Genomic DNA, 19,976 nt, shown 5'->3' on the forward strand with positions numbered 1-19,976 from the left:
TCCATAGTCCCTTTTCTGAAAACTTAAGGGACAGATGTGTTTGAAATTCAGGTTTTTTTCAGATTTTTGAAAGGTAATATGGACAAATACTGTATATTCTGTAACACCTTCAGTGGGTCTGGGGAAGTACTCCAGAAGCAAATACATTAATACTTCTGTAACAAAATATATTCATAATCACATTAAAGTGGGATAAAGACCATAAACAGTCTTTTCTCAATTCAGGTCAGGGTTTGCTTCCAAATGAATTATTAAAACACTTCCCGTTTTCAAACATTTTTGGAGTTTATAATTTAGATATGGAATTGTGGACAATATTTTACCCTAAGAAAAAGAACCAACCCTCCAGTCACAGAAAAAGAGAGTTAAGTGAAATATTATCATAAAATAGTAATGTTTACCTTTAGAAATGCCTAAAATGTTCACCTGAAAAAGAAACCAACATATTTGAAGATTATGAGAAATCTCAAAAAAGAATCTCTGCAATGCTTTTCATTTAGTCATGTATAGAAAGAAGCGAATTGACCATTCATATCATGTACGCACACAACAAAAAATAAGCAACTAATATAAAACGAAAGACCACTTTGAAAACTCTATGTTAGCAATGTGTGGCAAGTTAAATTTGAGTTCTATAGTACATTCCAAAAAAAATTTTTTTTAACTTTGGTTTTCTATTTCTTGTTTCTATATATGATTTGCCATGTTCCCTTTCCCCTGCCTCTGTTTATGAAACCACGTGTTGAAATGTCATCATTCTCAGCCCAGATCCATTGTGTGACTCTTTTGAGCACTGTCGACCCTCATTAGACATGTAATATGAATAAGAAACAAACTTTTGTTGTATTAAGACACTGGGATTTAGGGGTAGCCTATTCTAATTCACTATTTTTCTCATATTTTCCTTCACTAAGGAGAGTTTTGGCTAATTACCTCTAAATGAAAACATTCGAATAAATTTCTTCAGTCCCCATAAATAATTCAATTTCTGTATCACATTCCCACTTTGATTTTGTTGGGGAAGAAGAAATTTTCCTCTACCCTTCCAGAGTCTTCTGCCTGGTCAAAGAATTAGGTTGACATGAGACAGATTAACAAGAGAAAATCACACAAATTTTAATAACACATAACATGGGAGAGACCCAGGAAGACTGAGTAACTCACCAAAATGGCTGAAACCCTCACATTAAATACCATCTTTAGCTAAAGACAAGAGGATGTTGTGAGTAGTGGTTTGGGACTTCAGAGGGGAGGAAGGCATTTCACAAGGATATAGAAGAGCGAATGTTTGGTAAATAAATGTTTGCTGGGCCATGCAGAGACAATAGAACACGGAAGTTTTAACAGACTTTGCTAGGTTCCTCCCTGTCTATACACCTAGTTCATACTATAGTTATGTATGGTGATAGCTTCCTTCAAAATTTCTTCCTGAATCTTTTAGGCCTTGATTGTTTTCAGCTCAAAATAATCTGCATACCACAGACATATTGGGGTGGCAAGTTTTGCTCCCCTACAATTTCTTGTGAATTCTATTGAAAATAAACCTCTTCATTCTCCTCTAAACCAAACTCCTATCTTCTCATTTACTTTTTTCTCCATTGTAATTGTAGTATAGACTGCCATCCCACCAAGTACTGAGTTTCAAAGGAAATTCTGAACTAAGATGCAAAATACTACTCATGGTATGTTTGGTGATTCGTTGCTTTACCCTAGACCCCAGAACACACTTGCATAGGCAGTTTCTTTAACTTCCATTTGTCTATATAGCCCTTGAGAGTGGGAGTAAAAAGAAAAGGCTGATATTAACCTATATGTGGGAATTTTCTTCGATGGAGCACTGTTGATTTTCTCCCTTTGAAGAAAAAATGTGAGGGTAGCAAACTGCCCTCCAGTGATTAAGAAGCCTGATATAGCTAACTGGGGACATGGCAAGGGTTCAAGCTCTAGTCAGTCCTCTCTTCAGTTGGAGAACACGGTAGGCAAGGTCCTGCAAGACCTGAAGATCTTGGCTTTTTGAGAAAAATGAAAGTGATCTTCAATTTCATGGGAGAGTTCCTGGGTAAACAGTAGAACACAGACTCTGGAATACTGTCTTGGCTGTTAGAAGGAATTAGAAGAGCTGGCCCAGTGGGAAGGCCCATTTGAAAAGCCCGATGAAGCATCAGGTAAAGAGACTTAACTTCTGAAGGCAACACAGCAAGTCTTCCCATTGTAGTAGGTCCTAAATCCAGCTACTTAAGAATCTGGTGACAAGAGTCATGTGGATTTGAGGAAGCTCTCACCTGGACCCAAGTGAGAGGCAGGCAAACCGGCTAGGTTGACCAGCTGGGTTGACCTGGGGAGAAGTTGCCCGGCACTCCACTTTGCAAATGTGGACGAGGCAGCCCTCAGGGACCCTTGCACTTAAGAGAGCTGGCCTCAGGGCCTCTGGGGCCCCTCCAGCTCAGAAATGGAGGCTGACAGGTTGCTCACCCCTGCACCCACCAGCATCACAAGAATAATGTAAGCTGCCTGATCTTCTCCATTTGATAGATTTGACAGAAGATTGCTTTCCTTTTTATCTAGTATCCTAATCTTCATGGCTATACTCAAAAATAAATCTGCTTTGCCTTGTAACCACAAAAAAGCTCAATTAGCTTCACTTCTCTAACTATACTTTAGGATTAGAAAAGGAAATTAAAACAGAGATAAGCTTCCTTACTTCCATCCTTAATTCTGAGGGAAAGGAGTCAGGGAGTGGAATAATGGGGAAGAGGCAAAATGACACCTGAGGTCTGGCAGCACATGATGGCTGCCACTGCTGGCATGATATCCTTTCTATTCAGAAAGGCAGACAACTTCCCAGCTTCTCCTGATCAGAAAGGATGGCAACCCTCAAGGCTGAGCCATATCCTGTGTGCCCAGGTTAGCCATGGCTTATACCTATTACTCTTATCACACTTCCTTTCACTCTCACAATCATTACACAATGAATGAAAAATTATATGCTTATCCTAGATATAAGCCATTTTCATCCCAAAGGAAAGAATGCCAGAAATTTGAATATTCTGCACTCAGTCCATAGACTGGAAAAAGGGGGCATCACTTTGCTGCTACTTTCTTCTTTGTCTGCAAAGCTCAAACTGATTAGCTTCTTTTTCTTGAGGTGCCTGGATTAGGGTGATTTACTTGAATGAGACCTATGAGGAGCCCAGGGAGACTGAAATGGGCCACTCGGAAAACTACTCAAATTAGTCTAGAAGCCACTCAACAACAACTGAAGATCTTTAAATAGAAGAATCAGCTGCAACAGATCAGGAAATGTTAATCTGGAAGTTTATAAAAAGCACCTGGAAAACATCTGCAGCCATAAAAACAATCAGGTGTAAGATTATAGGGGCAGTTGGAATGGCAGCTAGGAAGTGTTAAAGAGTGGACCACACAGTGATGTCTTTAAGATACCTATCCCATTAACATTATCTGCCTATGATCCATATGAAGATTTCTGTACAAAAATGAAATCCAGTTTATTACTTTAGTTTTTTACAGGTACTTTGACAGAAAAAGTTAAGAAAGCAGATCTACATTCTTTTTTTTTTAGATCTACATTCTTTTGGTGCAGTCCAACCAGTACAGGCAGGAGGGACAGCATCCCAAGAATATTCATAAAAAAATATAATGTTTAGGAGCATGAGTTCTGGAGCAAGACTGTCTAGGTTCAAAAGTTAGCTCCACATCTTACTATGTAACCTTGGGTATGTTATTACACTGTCTCTTTGCCTCAGTTTCTCCAGGGTTCCCATGTTGCCTAATTGCAGGGGAGCACTACTTGCAACTGAATTCTGGTTTCTTTTTCTGGAAAAATTTGCAGCATCTGACTCTTAAGAGTTGTAATGCAGATCTAATGAGTAACATTAGTCAAGTACTTAGAAAATTGCCTTTTCTATTAACAAACATTAGTCATTATTATTATTACTATGACTACTACTGCTATTCTACAACTAGCATTCTAATTTCTGATGTAAACATCGTATAAGGTCCCCTTTTATTAACAGCCACAGGAGCTCTGCTGGTGAAATATATAAGATGCCAAGGATCATGGGAGAAATGGAGCTGGAAGTATGTATCAAGTCACCTTTCTGTTTTCATGTACCCAAAGGACCTGAAAAAATTGTTGGCCAGAAAAATAGCTTGAAAGCACCTATGCAAACATGCTTTAAGATCATATATTTTGACCTCAGTAAAATTATATATTAAAGCAAATGGTTAGAACTGAAAAGGAAGATATAAATCATAAATTCTACTTCTTTTACAGAGAAGGAAATAAATAGGTTCTTTTGAGAAACTGACCACGTGCCTCGACTTAGTCACTGAGTTCACGGTAGTGGCTAGAGCCTGGGAATGAGAGCCCCTGGACTCGTCCCCAAACGCTTTTCCCACTTCCCACATAGAAGCGTCCTCTTGCAGTCTGACTGCTAAAAATTAACTCAATCCACTTTAAATATTCCTTTAGCATTCAATTTGCATCTATATAAGGGGAGAAATATTGTAAAAAAAGAAAAATACATTTTTTTCCCTCATTCCAAAAATTCTAAAAGGTTCTGTTTGGCCACAAGAGATAGCAAAACACATATATACATGCACACATACACACACAAGAAACAAAAGTACTTTGTTCTTATCTTTGAAGGTAAGAACTACCAAATTTAAATACTTAGAAATGATAGGAGGCTAGGTAGAAAAGGTGAGGACATATGAAAAGTAATTTTATTTTTGTTTAACCTTAAACTTACCAAACTACTTCTTTCTTTGAACAGCATTTATCTTGTCTGATACCCAGCTGCACTCATATTGGAAATTAGTGAAAACTACGTAATGATTCCACTTTGAAGTTATAACCATACAACTAAGATGTTTTGAATATAAGCCTATCTGTAAGTCAGATAAACTTTAAGAACTCTTAGTGTCTCTTCTTTTACAGAAATTCTATCTCTATCCTACTGTACTTCAGTTGATCAAGAAAACTAAAGGCAAAGGGCCAGAAAGCTAACTTCCTTAAAAATGAGACAAAAGGAAAAGTTTTTCCAACTACCACTATAAAGAAAAATTTTTCTTTCAAATACCAAATCAATTTTCTCAAGTGTACAATGAATTCTAATTTGATAGGTATTTTTCTTACTACTTCACTTCAAACAGTGACCTATAAATTTGTTTAAACAATAATAATAATTAGGTACCTTTTATGTTTTTTCAGAATAATAAAAGTTAAATGATGTGTTGAAGATACTACTAAAAATACTTCACCTTTTGAATATGGCCCCTGCATTGGAGATCTATAGGAATTTTTCCAATTAACTTTCAAATCTTCCCACAACATTTCTGTTTTAAAAAATATTTTTGAAATAATTCGAATGAATGCTCTACAAATCAAAAACCGATTCACAAGTCCCTATTACATAATCAACGATTTTATCAAGTTTCCTATATATGTTCTGTATCAGTTTTCTTGACTGTAAGATGTCAATAATATGGAAATATTTTTAATAGAACAGAATATTTAATTACATCAGTTTCCCATAAACACACAAGTCATTTAATGATGTTTATATTGGCCATTTCCACTGGTTGGCAAGAGGCTCTTCCACTAAAGGCTCCCATGGTCTCCATTGCACCATTTTTCTTGCCAGACTTAGTTCATTTTCAGCCTGTTAATAAGAAATTTTTAAAAGATCGTTTGATTATATTGTCTAATAGATATTTATCACAGCTAATAACTGAAATATAAACTAGTAGAGCTACTTCTTTCATATTAATACGTAATAAGCTGTTCCACCATCACATGTTGAACATCATTAATTAAATTACCTTAATTCTCACAGCTACACAATCATCATGAGTAAGAAAGGATGGCTTTTGATTTCTTCTATTTGATTAAAATTTGCTTTTATAGTGTTCAAAAGTTTAGTTGGTGAGTTTTTGATCTTAATTGTCTGTTTCACCATTTAGACTACAAATTCTCTGAAGAAGTATGTCTCTTAATCTATGTTAATGGCTTTCAAACTTTATTTTACCATGGCCCACTGCTTAAAAACATTTTTTTTTTAACTAAGGGATCCACAAGATACACATACAACTAAAACAAAACTAAAAATATCATCACCTTTACTAGCTGTCATACACTCTATTTTCTATTGAATGTAAAAAAAAAAAATACTAGTCACAATCCACCTAAACTGATTTCATGATCCATAATCCTTTAGACACACAATCTGTAAAATTGTGATCTGTGAAGTGTAAGAGAATACAATAGTTGTATTTTTATTGATCAATCAAATCAATTTCCTTAATCAGATTATGTTACATTTAATTTTTCCTCTCAAACACAATTTACAACACATTTAACAAATATATTTTAGCTATCTTTTTTTTTTAAACATCTTTATTGGAGTATAATTGCTTTACAATGGTGTGTTAGTTTCTGCTGTATGACAAAGTAAATCAGCTATACATATACATACATCTCCATATCTCCTCCCTCTTGCATCTCCCTTCCATCCTCCCTATCCCACCCCTCTAGGTGGACACAAAGCACCAAGCTGATCTCCCTGTTTAGCTATCTTCTTATTTCACATTTTTTCCACAGCAAAAAGACCTATGACAACTCTGGCCAACTTAGAAGAAGAACACTGTTGAACACTTGTCAGGACATCAGAGAAAGAATTCAAACACAGAATGAATGCTTAGTTTCTATCAGAGGCTATAATTCTCCAGTTAAAAGGCAATGCCTCGGGACTTTCCTGGTAGTGTAGTGGTTAAGACTCTGAGCTGCTAATGCAGGGGGCCTGGGTTCGATCCCTGGTCCAGGAACTAGATCCCGCATGCATGCTGCAACTAAGAGTTCGCATGCCACATCTAAGGAGCCGGCAAGCCACAACTAAGGAGCCCGCAAGCCACGACTAAGGAAAAAAAAAAGGCAATGCCTCATTTATGCCAGTGGTGCGAAACAGCCAATCTATGTTTAGCAGCAACAGTCTAAATGTATATAAACAATGAGTTAAAAAGAGTAGATAAACAGAAATCTGGGGGTAGAGGTATTTCCTAATGCTGAAATGAGAATATACTGATTAAAACAATCCCTAAGGATGACTCTCTCTCTGAATGCCCTTTGACTTTTGTCTCTTGAACATTCATGCCTTCTCTATGCCCCCAAAAAGTCACTGCATGCTGAGGAGGGTTCCTACCCCTGAACACCACTTAAGTCAGCCCTACTTCAGGGAGCTGGACTCAGCTGGCATGTGGTGCCTGTAACCACTCCCTCCCTCTTCTCTGGCTTCCGACACACTACCCTTTCCTCATTCCTCTCATATGTCCCTCTAGAAATGGGCTGTCCAGTACGGTAGCCACTATCTACCTGTGACTACTGAGTGAGCACTTGACATGTAGCTAGTTCAAATTCAGATGTGCTGAGAGTATAAAATACACACCAGATTTTAAAGACTTAGTATTAAAAAAAAGTAAAATGTCTTAATTTTTTACATTGATGATATGTTTCAATGATATTATTTTAGATCTACTGGGTTAAATAAAGCATTATTAAAATTTAACCTTAGCATAGCACATGAAAATTTGAGAACTGCACAGATAACGTAAAAGTACTTAATGTACCCTAAGACTATAACTGCATGATAAATTAATGTACTAGCTAAACTAAAGTTATGATCAAAGTGAAATCAGGTAAAGAAAGAGGAACAGAAGGAAGACAATAATAAGAAGTTTGCATTAAATTCCCATAACACTTTATCTAGTACCATATCCAACCTGGCAAATGAATAGGAAGGCCAAGAAAATAGGCCTCTGAATGACTGAAACAGTCTACATTTATAGAAAGCTGTCTGAATACTCCATTCTTCTTTTAACAGAGCCATCTAACAATTCTTTCAAATTTATATATTATGTCTATTGGTAAGAGATTTTGATAAAATCAAGCAAGAAAATGTAAGAAAAAAATGTTTACTTTTTTTTAAATATGAAAAACGTAAAAATTACATGAAACAGAATTAAACATTTATCAGACCTTATAAGGGGAAGACATTCTAAACCTATATATAATATTGGGAAGGAGGGGAGATTAAAAGGGGAGTGGACAGAGGGAGAGTGATTTGACCAAGTAAAAAATTTTAAAACCTCTACATATGGGAGAGAATAGTTAAAGTCAAAAGGCAAAGAACAGACTAAAAAAAGAAAAAAATATATATAGCAAAAATTTAAGGTTAATATCTTTTATTTGAAAAAAACCTCAAAGAAATATATAAGAAAAACACTAAAAACAAATGACAGAGTAAAAACCTTAATATAAATTACAAAACACGAAATACAAAAACATATTTTAAGAATTTAACCTTCAAGAGTCAAAACTACATTTTAATTTTATGACTCAAAAGATCTGTATTTTTCCATATTAAAAATATAGTAACCCTTTAAAATGTAAAAATATATGTATCTAAAAAGATAATTATTCAAATAGCAATAATACTGTGTTACTAATTTGCACTAAGGGAAGGCTAACAAGAACATGCTAATTAAATTCTAAACTTCCAACAAAAGCCTCATAAATTCAAATTATAATCAATGATAAATATTTAACTGACATACATATGTCAGAGTATGCATTTTCTTATGTGGTTAGTCTTCTATTGGATGAATTGATATAAATTAAAAAGTTTAGTTTTCCTTTCTTTCTGGAATGTGAGTTTTGTACCTCTATAACATTGTGCCTTTGAACATTTGAAGCTAAACATCTGAATATTCAACTTTTCTTTACCTGAAGAATCACCTCTTCTATTTGGCCTCCCTGAAGTTGCTCTTCTAATTTTTTAACATTTGGTTCCTATAATTTAAGGGAAAAAAAGAAAAAAATAGTTAAAGAAGCACAAAAAGCACTTAATATGACAAATATAATTAATTTTTCTTTCATTGTACCCTTGCTAATTTTTACCAAATATCTGGTTAAGAGCCATTTCATCTCTCTACTATTTTATTGCTTTTCTGTCTTAATATTAAAAGTGTTAAACGTTTATTGATGTGCTTATCAAGGGTAAGAATATGATGTTTAATTCAGTTTTTCTAAAATATGGATTTTAAAATAATACTTTATTTTCTTAGTACTTCCTATATTTCCTCTTAAGCATTAGCATTAAAAATAAATGCTACCCTATGACCCAGAACTCTACTCCTAGGTATATGCCAAACAGAAATGCATAATACATTAACCAAATGACATGTTCAACAATGTTCACAGCAGCATAAATTACATCCCCAAACCAGAAACAATCCAAATGACCATATATAAGAGAATAAATGAATAACTGTAGTATTTGAATATAATAGAATATTATAGAGCAATGAGAATGAACAAATTACAACTATATGCAACAACATAGATGATTCTCTCGAACATATTATTAAGCAAAAGAAACCAGACAAATACATATTGATGATTCCACTTATAAAAAGTTCAAAACCAGGCAAAATGAATCTGTGGTGTTAGAGGTCAGAAGAATAGTTATCTTCAGGAGGGTAGTAACCTTGAGAAGAACAAGAAAGGGTTTTGGCATTCTGGAAATGTCCTCTTTTTTGATTTAGTGTTGACATGTGTGATTACTTTGTGAAAATACATCAAGTTCTATGCTTATAATGTCTGCACATTTCTTTATGCACATTATTCTTCAATAAAAGGTTACCTGAAACTATCACAACATTGTTAATCGGTTATACTCCAATATAAAATAAGAAGTTAAAAAAAATAATTAAAAATAAAATAGCCACTGTGCTTCCCCACTTTGACTCCAAAAAAAAAAAAATGTTAACATAGTAACTAGAACATTCAAAGACATATATTTATTTTCTAGTAGACCAAGCTTTTTGAGAGCCAGAAACCATGATCTATATATACACATGCATATGTAAATAAGGTGTAAATAGGGTAGCTTCTTGGCCTATAAATGGAGTGAAAAGAGGGAGAAAAAAAAAGTTACTTTCTACAGGAATTGGCATCTGTCTCAGGGCATCTGCTGGCTGACCCAAGATATCTCTATGGCTTGCTCCTCCACTTCCAACCAAGTCTTTGCTCATACATCTTCTTAGTGAGAACCATTCTGATAATTTATACTGTGGTAGGCTGGAATAATGCCTCACAAACTGTACATGAACTAATCCCTGGAATCTATGAATGTTACTTTATATGGCAAATATTTCGCAGATGTGATTAAGGATCTTGGAATGGGAAGATTATCCTAGATTATCTGAGTGAGCCCTAAATACAATTATAGGTGTCCTTATAAGAGAGAGGCAGAGGGAAATTACACATGGAAGAAGAAAAAGTAAAGACTGGAGTGACTCAGCCACAAGCCAAGGAATAACAAAAGCCACCACAGCTGGAAAAGGCAAGGAATGAATTCTATCCTAAAGCCTCCAAAGGGAGTACAGGCCTGCCGACACCTTGATTTTGGCCCCTGATACTAATTTTAGCTTCCAGAAATATAAGACAATAAATTTCTATTATTTTAACTCACCAAGGTTGTTGTAATTTGTTACAGCAATCATAGAAAACTAATACATATTGTAACACCCCTCATCACCCTCATACACACCATTCTTCCTTCTTTAATTTCCTTCACTGCACTTACTATGTTCTAACACACTATGGAATGTACTTTTTTTTTTTTTTTTTGCGGTACGCGGGCCTCTCACAGTTGTGGCCTCTCCCGTTGCGGAGCACAGGCTCCGGACGCGCAGGCTCAGCGGCCACAGCTCACGGGCCCAGCTGCTCCGCAGCATGTGGGATCTTCCCGTACTGGGGCATGAACCTGTGTCCCCTGCATCGGCAGGCGGACTCTCAACCACTGCGCCACAGGGAAGCCCTGGAATGTACTTCTTTATTCACTTATTTTTCCTATTTATTTCTTTGGCTCCCATCATTAATGTATAATCTCCAAGGCAGGGATTTTTATGTTTTGTTCATTGCCATGTAGGCACTAGCTTCCATGCCCAGAACCATACGTAGCATATGATAGACATGCATTAAGTGTTTCTTGAATAAATACAAAGTAGTTAGAAAAGAGAGGGAAACAAAGCAGATGAACATGTTTGAGAAAGACTGTTTAACTCAAAATGACTGAGCTATGAAGCCAAAAATTAATAACAAAACAGGGAAGCTGGTCACTGTCACGATACCCAGGAGGGAGAATGCAGAGAAGGCAAGGAATATTCAACATTATTTTCAACTCAGGAAAAGCCTGTGTTGGGAAAACAACTCAAAATTTGTCTTACTTAAGTTGGGTCAATAATGTGAGTTTTATTTACTAATGGCATAATGCCACCAAGCTTAATAAGGTACCATGTACTGAATGCTCACTATATGCTTGCACCTATGTTAAGCACTGTACATATATAACCCATTCAGTCCTAACAACAAGTGTTCAAGGCAGGTATTATTATATCCAAGTTATAGATGAGGGAATTGAGACAGAGAAAATGGGCAGTATGCCAACTCACAAAGTAAGTATTAGAGCTGAGATGAAAATTTTGGAAAGACCACAAACCAATGCTTTTCACCACTATGCTATTACTATCTCCCTAGTATAATCTGAAAAAAATATTTACTTTTATTTCCATTTTAGACTTAGACCCTTTATAATCATTACAATATTCCCTGAAGATTCCATGGCTCTATGGGCGGGATTAAAAATCTGTGTTAATTTTATCAAACAGCATTCAGCAATACAGCTATTACATAGCGCTTGGTGTTTTTAAAAATTATTTGTATACAGCCTTTTGGATAAACAAATATTTCTAAGGACCTTATTAAGTGTCAGGCACTAAGCTAGATTCTTGGGATAAAAAGATGAATGCAATTCACAAGTAGTTTATGGACTAGTACAGAAGACATAAAAGGCTTCACAGAGGAAGTGATGGATCTTGAGGACTGAGTAAGAACTGCCTGGCATACAAGGTAAGGGTATTCCAGGAAGAGGGAAGAGAAAATACAAAGAAACCAAAAATAAAATTGCATGGAACTCACATAACTGTCAGGAGTCTGGTATTACTGAAGTATAGTGTACAAAACAAGAAATGACAAGATAAGACTGAGAAGATAACTTAGAGCCAGATCTTGGGGGGGCTTCCATACCATGCTAAAGACTTCATCCTATAAGCCAGTGGCTCCCAAACCTGGCTATACGTCAAAATCATGCAGATAAAGGTAGCTAGATGAGTTTCACACAATCAGCCCAGCATAAATCCTTAAATTCAGCCTTTGAGAAACACTGAACAGGAAACCACAGTAAGGTTTTAAGCAGGAAGATCTCATGATCAGATTTACATATTGAAAAAAAAACTCTATTGGCAGTGTGGGGCATATAATGAAATATGATAGAACTAAACACAGACCAATTTAGTTATAAGGCAACTGAACAGCCTAGGTCAGAGAAAAGAATTTTAGAACTATTAAGTGAAAGCAATGACAGTGAACTCTTCTTTGGGTGACATTGGCAAAAGTAAAGGAAAATATAAGGATAAGTTTCCTTTTTCTTTTAAGGTAGGAAAAAGCTAAACACATTTTGAGGCTAACTGAAAGATGATAATAAAATGGAAGGCTAAAAGAAAAACAGAGAAGAAATGATTAAAGGGGAAGACGGTTATGGAGAAGGAAAGCAGAGAATAAAAGACAGTTGAAGAGACTGACCTCATGAAAAGAAAAAGAAATTTCTTACTATGAGATGGGAAAAAATGCATAAGCCCATTTTCCTTAAAGAAAGATGAATTCAAAAGAAATGTTAATTTCCCCTTTAGAGACCTGTAATCTGTGAATTACTTCCAGAATTGCCAAGATAAGAATAAAAGCTCCAAATCGAATTGCACTGTTTTGCCATATACCTGCAGAAAATGTAAGAATTCTCTCTGGACTACAGAGTTTGTTGATCTAATAATAAGAAAACTATATTAGGGCCACTTATTACATGTATAAGTGGTCCTAAACTTTTGGAGTTTATGAACACTATTTTGGATAATTACAAAAGTCCATGAAATAACTGCTAGTGTGGAAATTTAACAACAGTGCAATATAGTTTGGTATAAAAGAAGTAGCAGCAGTCTATTGTGTGCCTGTCTAGGGCCTTTGATTCAGAAGCTGTAAAATGTTTGTATTAGTCTTCCTGGGCTGCCATAACAAAATACCATACATAGACTGGATGGCTCAAAGATGAAAAATTTATTTTCTCACAATTCTGGATACTGGAAGTCCAAGGTCAAGGTACGACAGAGTCCGTTTCTGGTGGGAGCTCTCTTCCTGGCTTGCACACAGCGACCTTATTGCTGTGTCCTTACATCGCAGAGAATGCAAACTCTCTGGTATCTCTTCTTAGAAGGACACTAATCCTACTGGATCAGTGTACCACTCTTATGAGCTCATTAACCTTAATTACTCCACACTGCAGGGTTAGGGCTTCAACATATGAATTTGGGAAGACACAAACTTTCTGTCCATAACAAAGCTCAATATAATTTTTGGTAGTTAAGAGACTAACTTGGTCCTCTTCTTTTTATAACAAAGCACTTTTTAAAACAGTTATTCCTGACAGTTGTTAAACACAATATACATATTTTTTTCGGTTTTGTTTTCATTCTTCTCTATTCTAAAACTAGAAAAATGAAATAAGATTGATATATCTATAGATAAGAAGTAAAAGATCAATAAAGGATTAGACAGGTAAGAGAGATAAATGAAAGCTATAATGTTAACTTAAGGAAGGGACTTGATCTTATTCTTTCACTCCTGTATTTATAGTGACTGTCATATAAAAAGTACTCAATAAACAGGAGTTTGATGAATGAAAGGGAGAAAGGATGGAAGAAACGCACGAAGGGAAGGAGAATAGAAAGGAGAGTCTGCAGAATATGCAAAAAGTAATCAACTGAATTTTTTATTTTTTTTTGTTAAATGTTGCATTGGATACCATACATCCAAGAAAACAAAATCAAGTTAGCTACTTACCGCTTTAACCATACTCAGCCTCTCATTTGTAATCTGTTCTGTATACTTTCTATATGCTGCATTTTTAGGGATTTGTCCAAGAACATCAAGAATCTTTGTATACAATATTTTTAGCCTCTGAAAAGACAAAAAATACAAATTTCCAGTTTAAAATGTCACCAAAGATTTAAAAAGTCTCACCGATTATTAAAAAAAAAAATTCACAACTATTTTTTAAAAAAGCATTTAACTTTTCCTTGCTGCAACTTCTTCATGTCTATGCCTATCGATCCCTTTACAGCTTAGGAAAAATGTGAATATAAAGATGGAAACTTTTCATATTTGTATGTATGACAAAAGTTGTACAGAAGTTAAAGGTATGATAACAAAAATAAAACTGCATTCTAACTTATTGCTAACAATCTTTTTGGTAAATTAAATCACTTACTAAATCAGTATGTCTCAAATTGAGGTCCTAAGCACCGCAAATTCTGATTTTTAAAAAATTTTTTATTTGGATTTCTATAGAAATAGAAAAATATATAAGCAGTATATTATCAGTATGATCAAATTTAACGGAATGTAGTGATGATACTTCAGTGCTTATGCTTAGTGACTATGATCAAGTTGGTACGACGTGAAGATTTCACCACAGGCTCAACAGAAAAAAGCAGCAAGAAAACTGAGTCACTGCACATATTAAAGCAGCACATATTAAAGCACACTGAACTTAAAGGTCAATACAGCAGCCAGCAGTAAAGTCATACGATAAAAAGTTGTTATAGTAGACCCTAATTCACAGTTCATAAATATTAAGTATAATCATAAATATACATATGTGATGAGAATTTTTCATTATTTCTTTGAAATTTGTTTTAGTTTAATTGTATGAAACCGGAGATGCTAATACCTAATTTCATTCATATATGTTCACCATATATATGAATAAACAAAACCAACCTTAAGGGCCTCTAAGAATCATTTTTCTTAAAAAGTACTCTGCATATTTAGACATTACTTCTATATTTGAATATGATGTTCTGTAATAGAGGGTATTTTACTATACTAATGTAGAGCTTGTTAGATAACATATAATCTAAATTGTGTGTGTGTGTGTGTGTGTGTGTGTGTGTGTGTGTGTGTGTGTGAGAGTGTGAGTTAGGGGTGGTTTAGCCTCATTTCTTCTCAATTTTAGCAAAGGGCATGACAATAGAAAGGCCTGGTAAGAGACATGGATTCTAAAATGGGGATGTTAATAATATCAGCTTCATAGGATTTTGTATAACTTAGAACAGTACCTGGCGCACATAAGTTTCAATAAATGTTAGCATTATTATTCTATTGGGGAAAGAAGAGTCACATCAGCAGATGTCAGAGAAGGTTTCATAGAAAAGGCAGCATCTGGGATAGACCTAGAGGGATGGTAGGACTTAGACATTTGAAAATGTTAGAAAAGGCAATCTTACACATAGAATATATACAGAGGACTGAATGGCAGAAAATACAGGTAATGTAAAGTAATTATTATATAGTTCTATTTCCCTTGAACTGTGTTGTCTAATATAGTAGCCACTAGCCAAATTTGACCATTGAGCACTTGAAATGTGACAAATCTGAACTAAGATGTGCTGTTAAGTGTAACTACACACTGGATTTTGAACATTTAGTATGAAAAAAAGACTATAAAATATCATTAATTTTTTATATTGATTATATATTGAAATGGTAATATTTTGGATATGTTAGGTAAAATAAAATATATTAACTTTTTCCTTATTAAAAAAAAGTGACTCCTAGAAAATTTTGTACTACAAGCATGGTTTATATTTATGACTTGCATTATATTTTTATTGGACAGCACATGGCTAGAATATAGGACACAGAGAAAATGCTTTGGAGATAAGGTTGGAGAAAAAGCAAATCAGACTGTATATGGTTCTGCATGGCAAGTTAAAGCATTTGGGCTTTATTATGTGGGCAATTAAAAGATTTAGGGAAATTGTGATTAGATGTGTGCTTCAGAAAAATTAATCTGGCAGTAGTGAATTAAAAGAATAGGATAAAGGAGCAACAGAGAAGAAGGCCAGTAACAAGGTTGTTGCAATTCTCTACACAAGAACAAGGGACTAAACTGTGGTAATAATAGTAGGACAAAAAAAGAGAGGTCATAATGGAGAGTTGTTATAGAAAAGGATCAACAAAATTCATCGCTGGAGTGAACATGAAGATAAAAGAGTGTAAGAGAAGTATCAACTATGATGTCCAATTCCCAGCCTGCAGAGTAGAAAGACTTTGATATCATCAAGAAAAATACTCCACAGTGGAAGAAACAGATTTAGAAAGGGAAAACCATGAGTTCAGTTTTAGACAATGAGTCTAAAGGCATTATGAACTCATAACGAGTACAAGACATTAACTCAACAAACATTAGTTACTGAGCACATACCATGTGCTAGCATAGTTCTAGCAGTGAACAAAAGAATAAAAAATTCCTGTCTTGATGATAACCTTACAGTCCAGTAGAGAGAGACAACATACAAGATAAATCAGTAGAATACAGTCCGTTGAATAGTGATCTGGAGAACCACTGTAAGCACTTTTGTATTTAGAGTGAAATGGAAAAGCAGTGGTGAATTCTGAGGAAAGGAGTCACATGACTTGACTCACATTTTAGCAGGCTGACTTTTGTTGAAAAAAGATCAAACTGAGGCAGTGAAAAGCATGGAGAGGCAGTTAGGAAGCAAATGCAATTATCCACAGCCATGATGATGGCGGCTGAGAATACGGTGGTAGAGGAGGTGGTGAGAAGTAATCAAAATTTGGATATAGGGCTTCCCTGGTGGTGCAGTGGTTGGGGGTCCGCCTGCCGATGCAGGGGACACGGGTTCGTGCCCCGGTCCGGGAGGATCCCGTGTGCCGCGGAGCGGCTGGGCCCGTGAGCCATGGCTGCTGAGCCTGCGCGTCTGGAGCCTGTGCTCCACAACGGGAGAGGCCACAACAGTGAGAGGCCCGCGTACCGCAAAAAAAAAAAAGGATATAATTTGAAGGTAGAACCCAGAGGATTTACTGAAGTACCCAATGTGGGATGTGAGAGAAAGAAAAGAATGAAAGATGATTTCAAGGTTTTTGACTGAGTGAATAGAAAAATGGAACTGCTGTTCACTGAGATGAGCAAACCTGAGAGAAGAGCAGGTTTTAGGGAGAAGATCAGGAACCCAATTTGGGGCATGTTAAGTTTAGGTTGCCTGCCTGACATCCAAGTGGAGATGTCCACTAAGTAATGAAATATACAAGACTTCCATAAAGGGAGAGGCCAGTGTGCTTGCCACGGAAACCCAAGAGTTATCAGTGTGTAGGTGGTATTTAAAACCATCGGAATGGGTCCAGACACCAACAGAGAGCAAATACAAATAGAGAAAAGACCCAAGAACAAAGTCTTAGAACTCCACCATTTAGAAGTAGGGATATGAGGGATAAGCAGAAAAGGAGAAGGCCAAAAGAAGTAGGGGAAAAAAAACACACCAGGAGATTGAGGTGTCTTGAAGCACAGAAAAGTGTTTGATGGACAGTGCCAGATAAGTCAAATGCTGCTATTGGGTTAATAAAGATGAGAAACGTGAGCTGACCATCGGATTTAGCAGCATGGTGACCTTGAAAAGAACAGTTCTGGCCAAGCCTGACTGGAGTGCCTTCAAAATGGATAAGAGAAATAGGAGACCGTTAAGTACAGATAACTTTTGAGTTACCTGTAAAAGGGAAGGAAGGAGAGAAATGGCGCGATTATAGGAGGGAGGAGAACGATCCAGGGAGGTCTTTTTTTTTTTTTTGATGGAAGAATGTCTGAATACTGACGGGAAAGACCTACTAGAAGGGAAAACTGATGACAAAAGGCGGCAACTGCTAGGCCGCTATCTTTGGTAATCGAAACTGTACAGAATCTAAGGCACCTAAGAAAAGGTGAGGCGGGGGAAAAGGTGGGAAATGGCGATACAGATCTGGGAAGACACTCGCAAAAGTACCAGTGAGCCACTAGAATGCCACGGAAAAACTCAACAAGAAAATGGTTTGAGAAAGAGATCATGGCAAAACAACCAAACAAAAACGTGGTACCAGATAAACCAAGTACTGAATACCGCTGTTGACTCCAGAGCTCACGCTGAGTTGTAATCTGGGGCTTGCAATATCCGTATCCCGTTAACCATTGAAGAAACAAGGTCGCAGGGTTCTAGGCTTCCTTGGAAACTCAGGAAGGAAGAAAAGAGGTACATACCTCGTGTGGACTCTCACATACAGCCAATCCCACAAGGCCAGTGGTCTGTTCAAAAAACAAAACACGATTCATGCTGTTTACTACAATTCCCCGCGTACCCACGCTAAGACAAGCAAAACCACTACTGTTCTGGCTTAAACCGGCCTAAAACCAGCTACCGGTCTCTCAAAGCCGCTGGTTCGGAGTTTTCTTCTCCCTCTCCGATCGGAGCCGCTAAACTGGTCACCCCTAAGGGCAGAGCAAAATGAGTCCCCCAGAAGCACCGCCAAGCCCGTGACAGTTCCGGCCACCACCCGCGGGCTGACTCCATCCCCACAGTCTAAATTCCGTCAGTGACCTCCACCCGCCTCACCTTCTTCAGCAAGCCCGCCATGACAGCGCCGAGCAACCAGGACGCGCAGCCCTCTGGGAACTCGCCCAGACCCGCTCAATCCACCACAGAGGCCGCCATTCCGTCACCTTGGAAACAGCTTGGCCCCGCCCCCTAAGGCTCTTTACCGGCGCAAAGGCTCTGCACCGCCCATTCCTAAAAGAAAAAGTGACGCATGCGCAATGAGTGCACAAAGCCTCTAAACCAGGAGGGTGGGGCAAAGGTTACGTTAGGTGTCTTATGTCTCAGTTCTTGTCCCTCTCACGCTGCCTGCCTACCCAAAGGTTGGGGGAAACCCTCCAAGCTACAAAAACACACCAGGAGATTGAGGTCATAGTCGCTCTAGGAGCCTGCATTAGTCTTAACCTTTGGTGAATTCCTCTCTTCTACAGCGTAGTGTGCAGTAAAATGAGGGTGGTCGTGGAGCTATCGTCTAAGTGATCTCTTAGGTGCAAAGGTTAGTTCAGTATCCTCAGTCTTATGAGGCAAAGCAGAGCCAGAGGACACTTCCCATCGCAAGCCTTTTCTCTTTCATTTTACTCGCTGAAGTACAACATCCATTTTCTCATTTTCCCAGGTGAAGTGATACCGGACCATACCCCTTTTTTTCACTTACCTCTACAAACATGTACTGAACACCCGTTATGTGTTAGTTGCTGGGACATAGTTTGTAAAACAGCATCTCACATCGCGAGATTTACAGAACAATGACGAAGACATGCATTAATAAGTAATTTGTTAAGTGTTCCAAAAGAGGTTTGTGCCAAGTGCAATGGTAGCAGGGAAGAAGAAATAACTGAAAATTGTGGGATGACTGGAGTTAAAAAGGGCATTTGCTTAAAAAGTCAATGGGAGAAGAGCACAACAAATTGAGAATATATATAACTTAAATGTTAAAACAACCCACAGAATGGGAGAAGATTTTTGCAACCACATATAATCACCAAAAGATAAGTGGTGCCTAGAACATGTAAGGAACTTAACATAAATCAGTAAGAAAAGAACTATGAATTGGGAGATTGGGCTTGACATATATACACTACTATGTATAAAATAGATAACTAATGAGAACCTAATGTATAGCACAGAGAGCTCCATTCAGTGCTCTGTGGTGACCTAAATGGGAAGGAAATCTAAAAATGAGGGGATATATGTATATGTATACTGATTCACTTTGCTGAACAGCAGAAACTAACACAACATTGTAAAGCAACTATACTCCAATAAAAATTAATTTAAAAAAAAAAGAACTAATAACCAGAACAGGTCTTCCTGCTTCCATTCTTGCCTACCTCTCTGGAATATATTAAATGAGTTAATATATGTAA

General features: G+C 36.7%; 1 protein-coding gene across 1 annotated transcript; it reads right to left on the minus strand.

Annotated features, from left to right (window-relative positions):
- Nucleotides 1-4,724: 4,724 nt before the first annotated feature.
- NDUFA5 (NADH:ubiquinone oxidoreductase subunit A5) lies at nt 4,725-18,727 on the minus strand. Its single transcript, XM_082846797.1, has 5 exons — nt 18,631-18,727; nt 18,279-18,323; nt 14,030-14,146; nt 8,801-8,866; nt 4,725-5,684 (listed from the first exon to the last, which is right to left on the minus strand). The coding sequence occupies exons 1-5, from the start codon at nt 18,649-18,651 to the stop codon at nt 5,583-5,585; spliced, it is 351 nt and encodes a 116-aa protein (XP_082702923.1). The 5' UTR covers nt 18,652-18,727; the 3' UTR covers nt 4,725-5,582.
- Between the last annotated feature and the right edge of the window lie 1,249 nt (nt 18,728-19,976).

Source organism: Leucopleurus acutus (assembly GCF_964270905.1).
Source record: "Leucopleurus acutus genome assembly, chromosome: 9".
In the NCBI taxonomy this organism is placed as follows: Eukaryota; Metazoa; Chordata; class Mammalia; order Artiodactyla; family Delphinidae; genus Leucopleurus; species Leucopleurus acutus.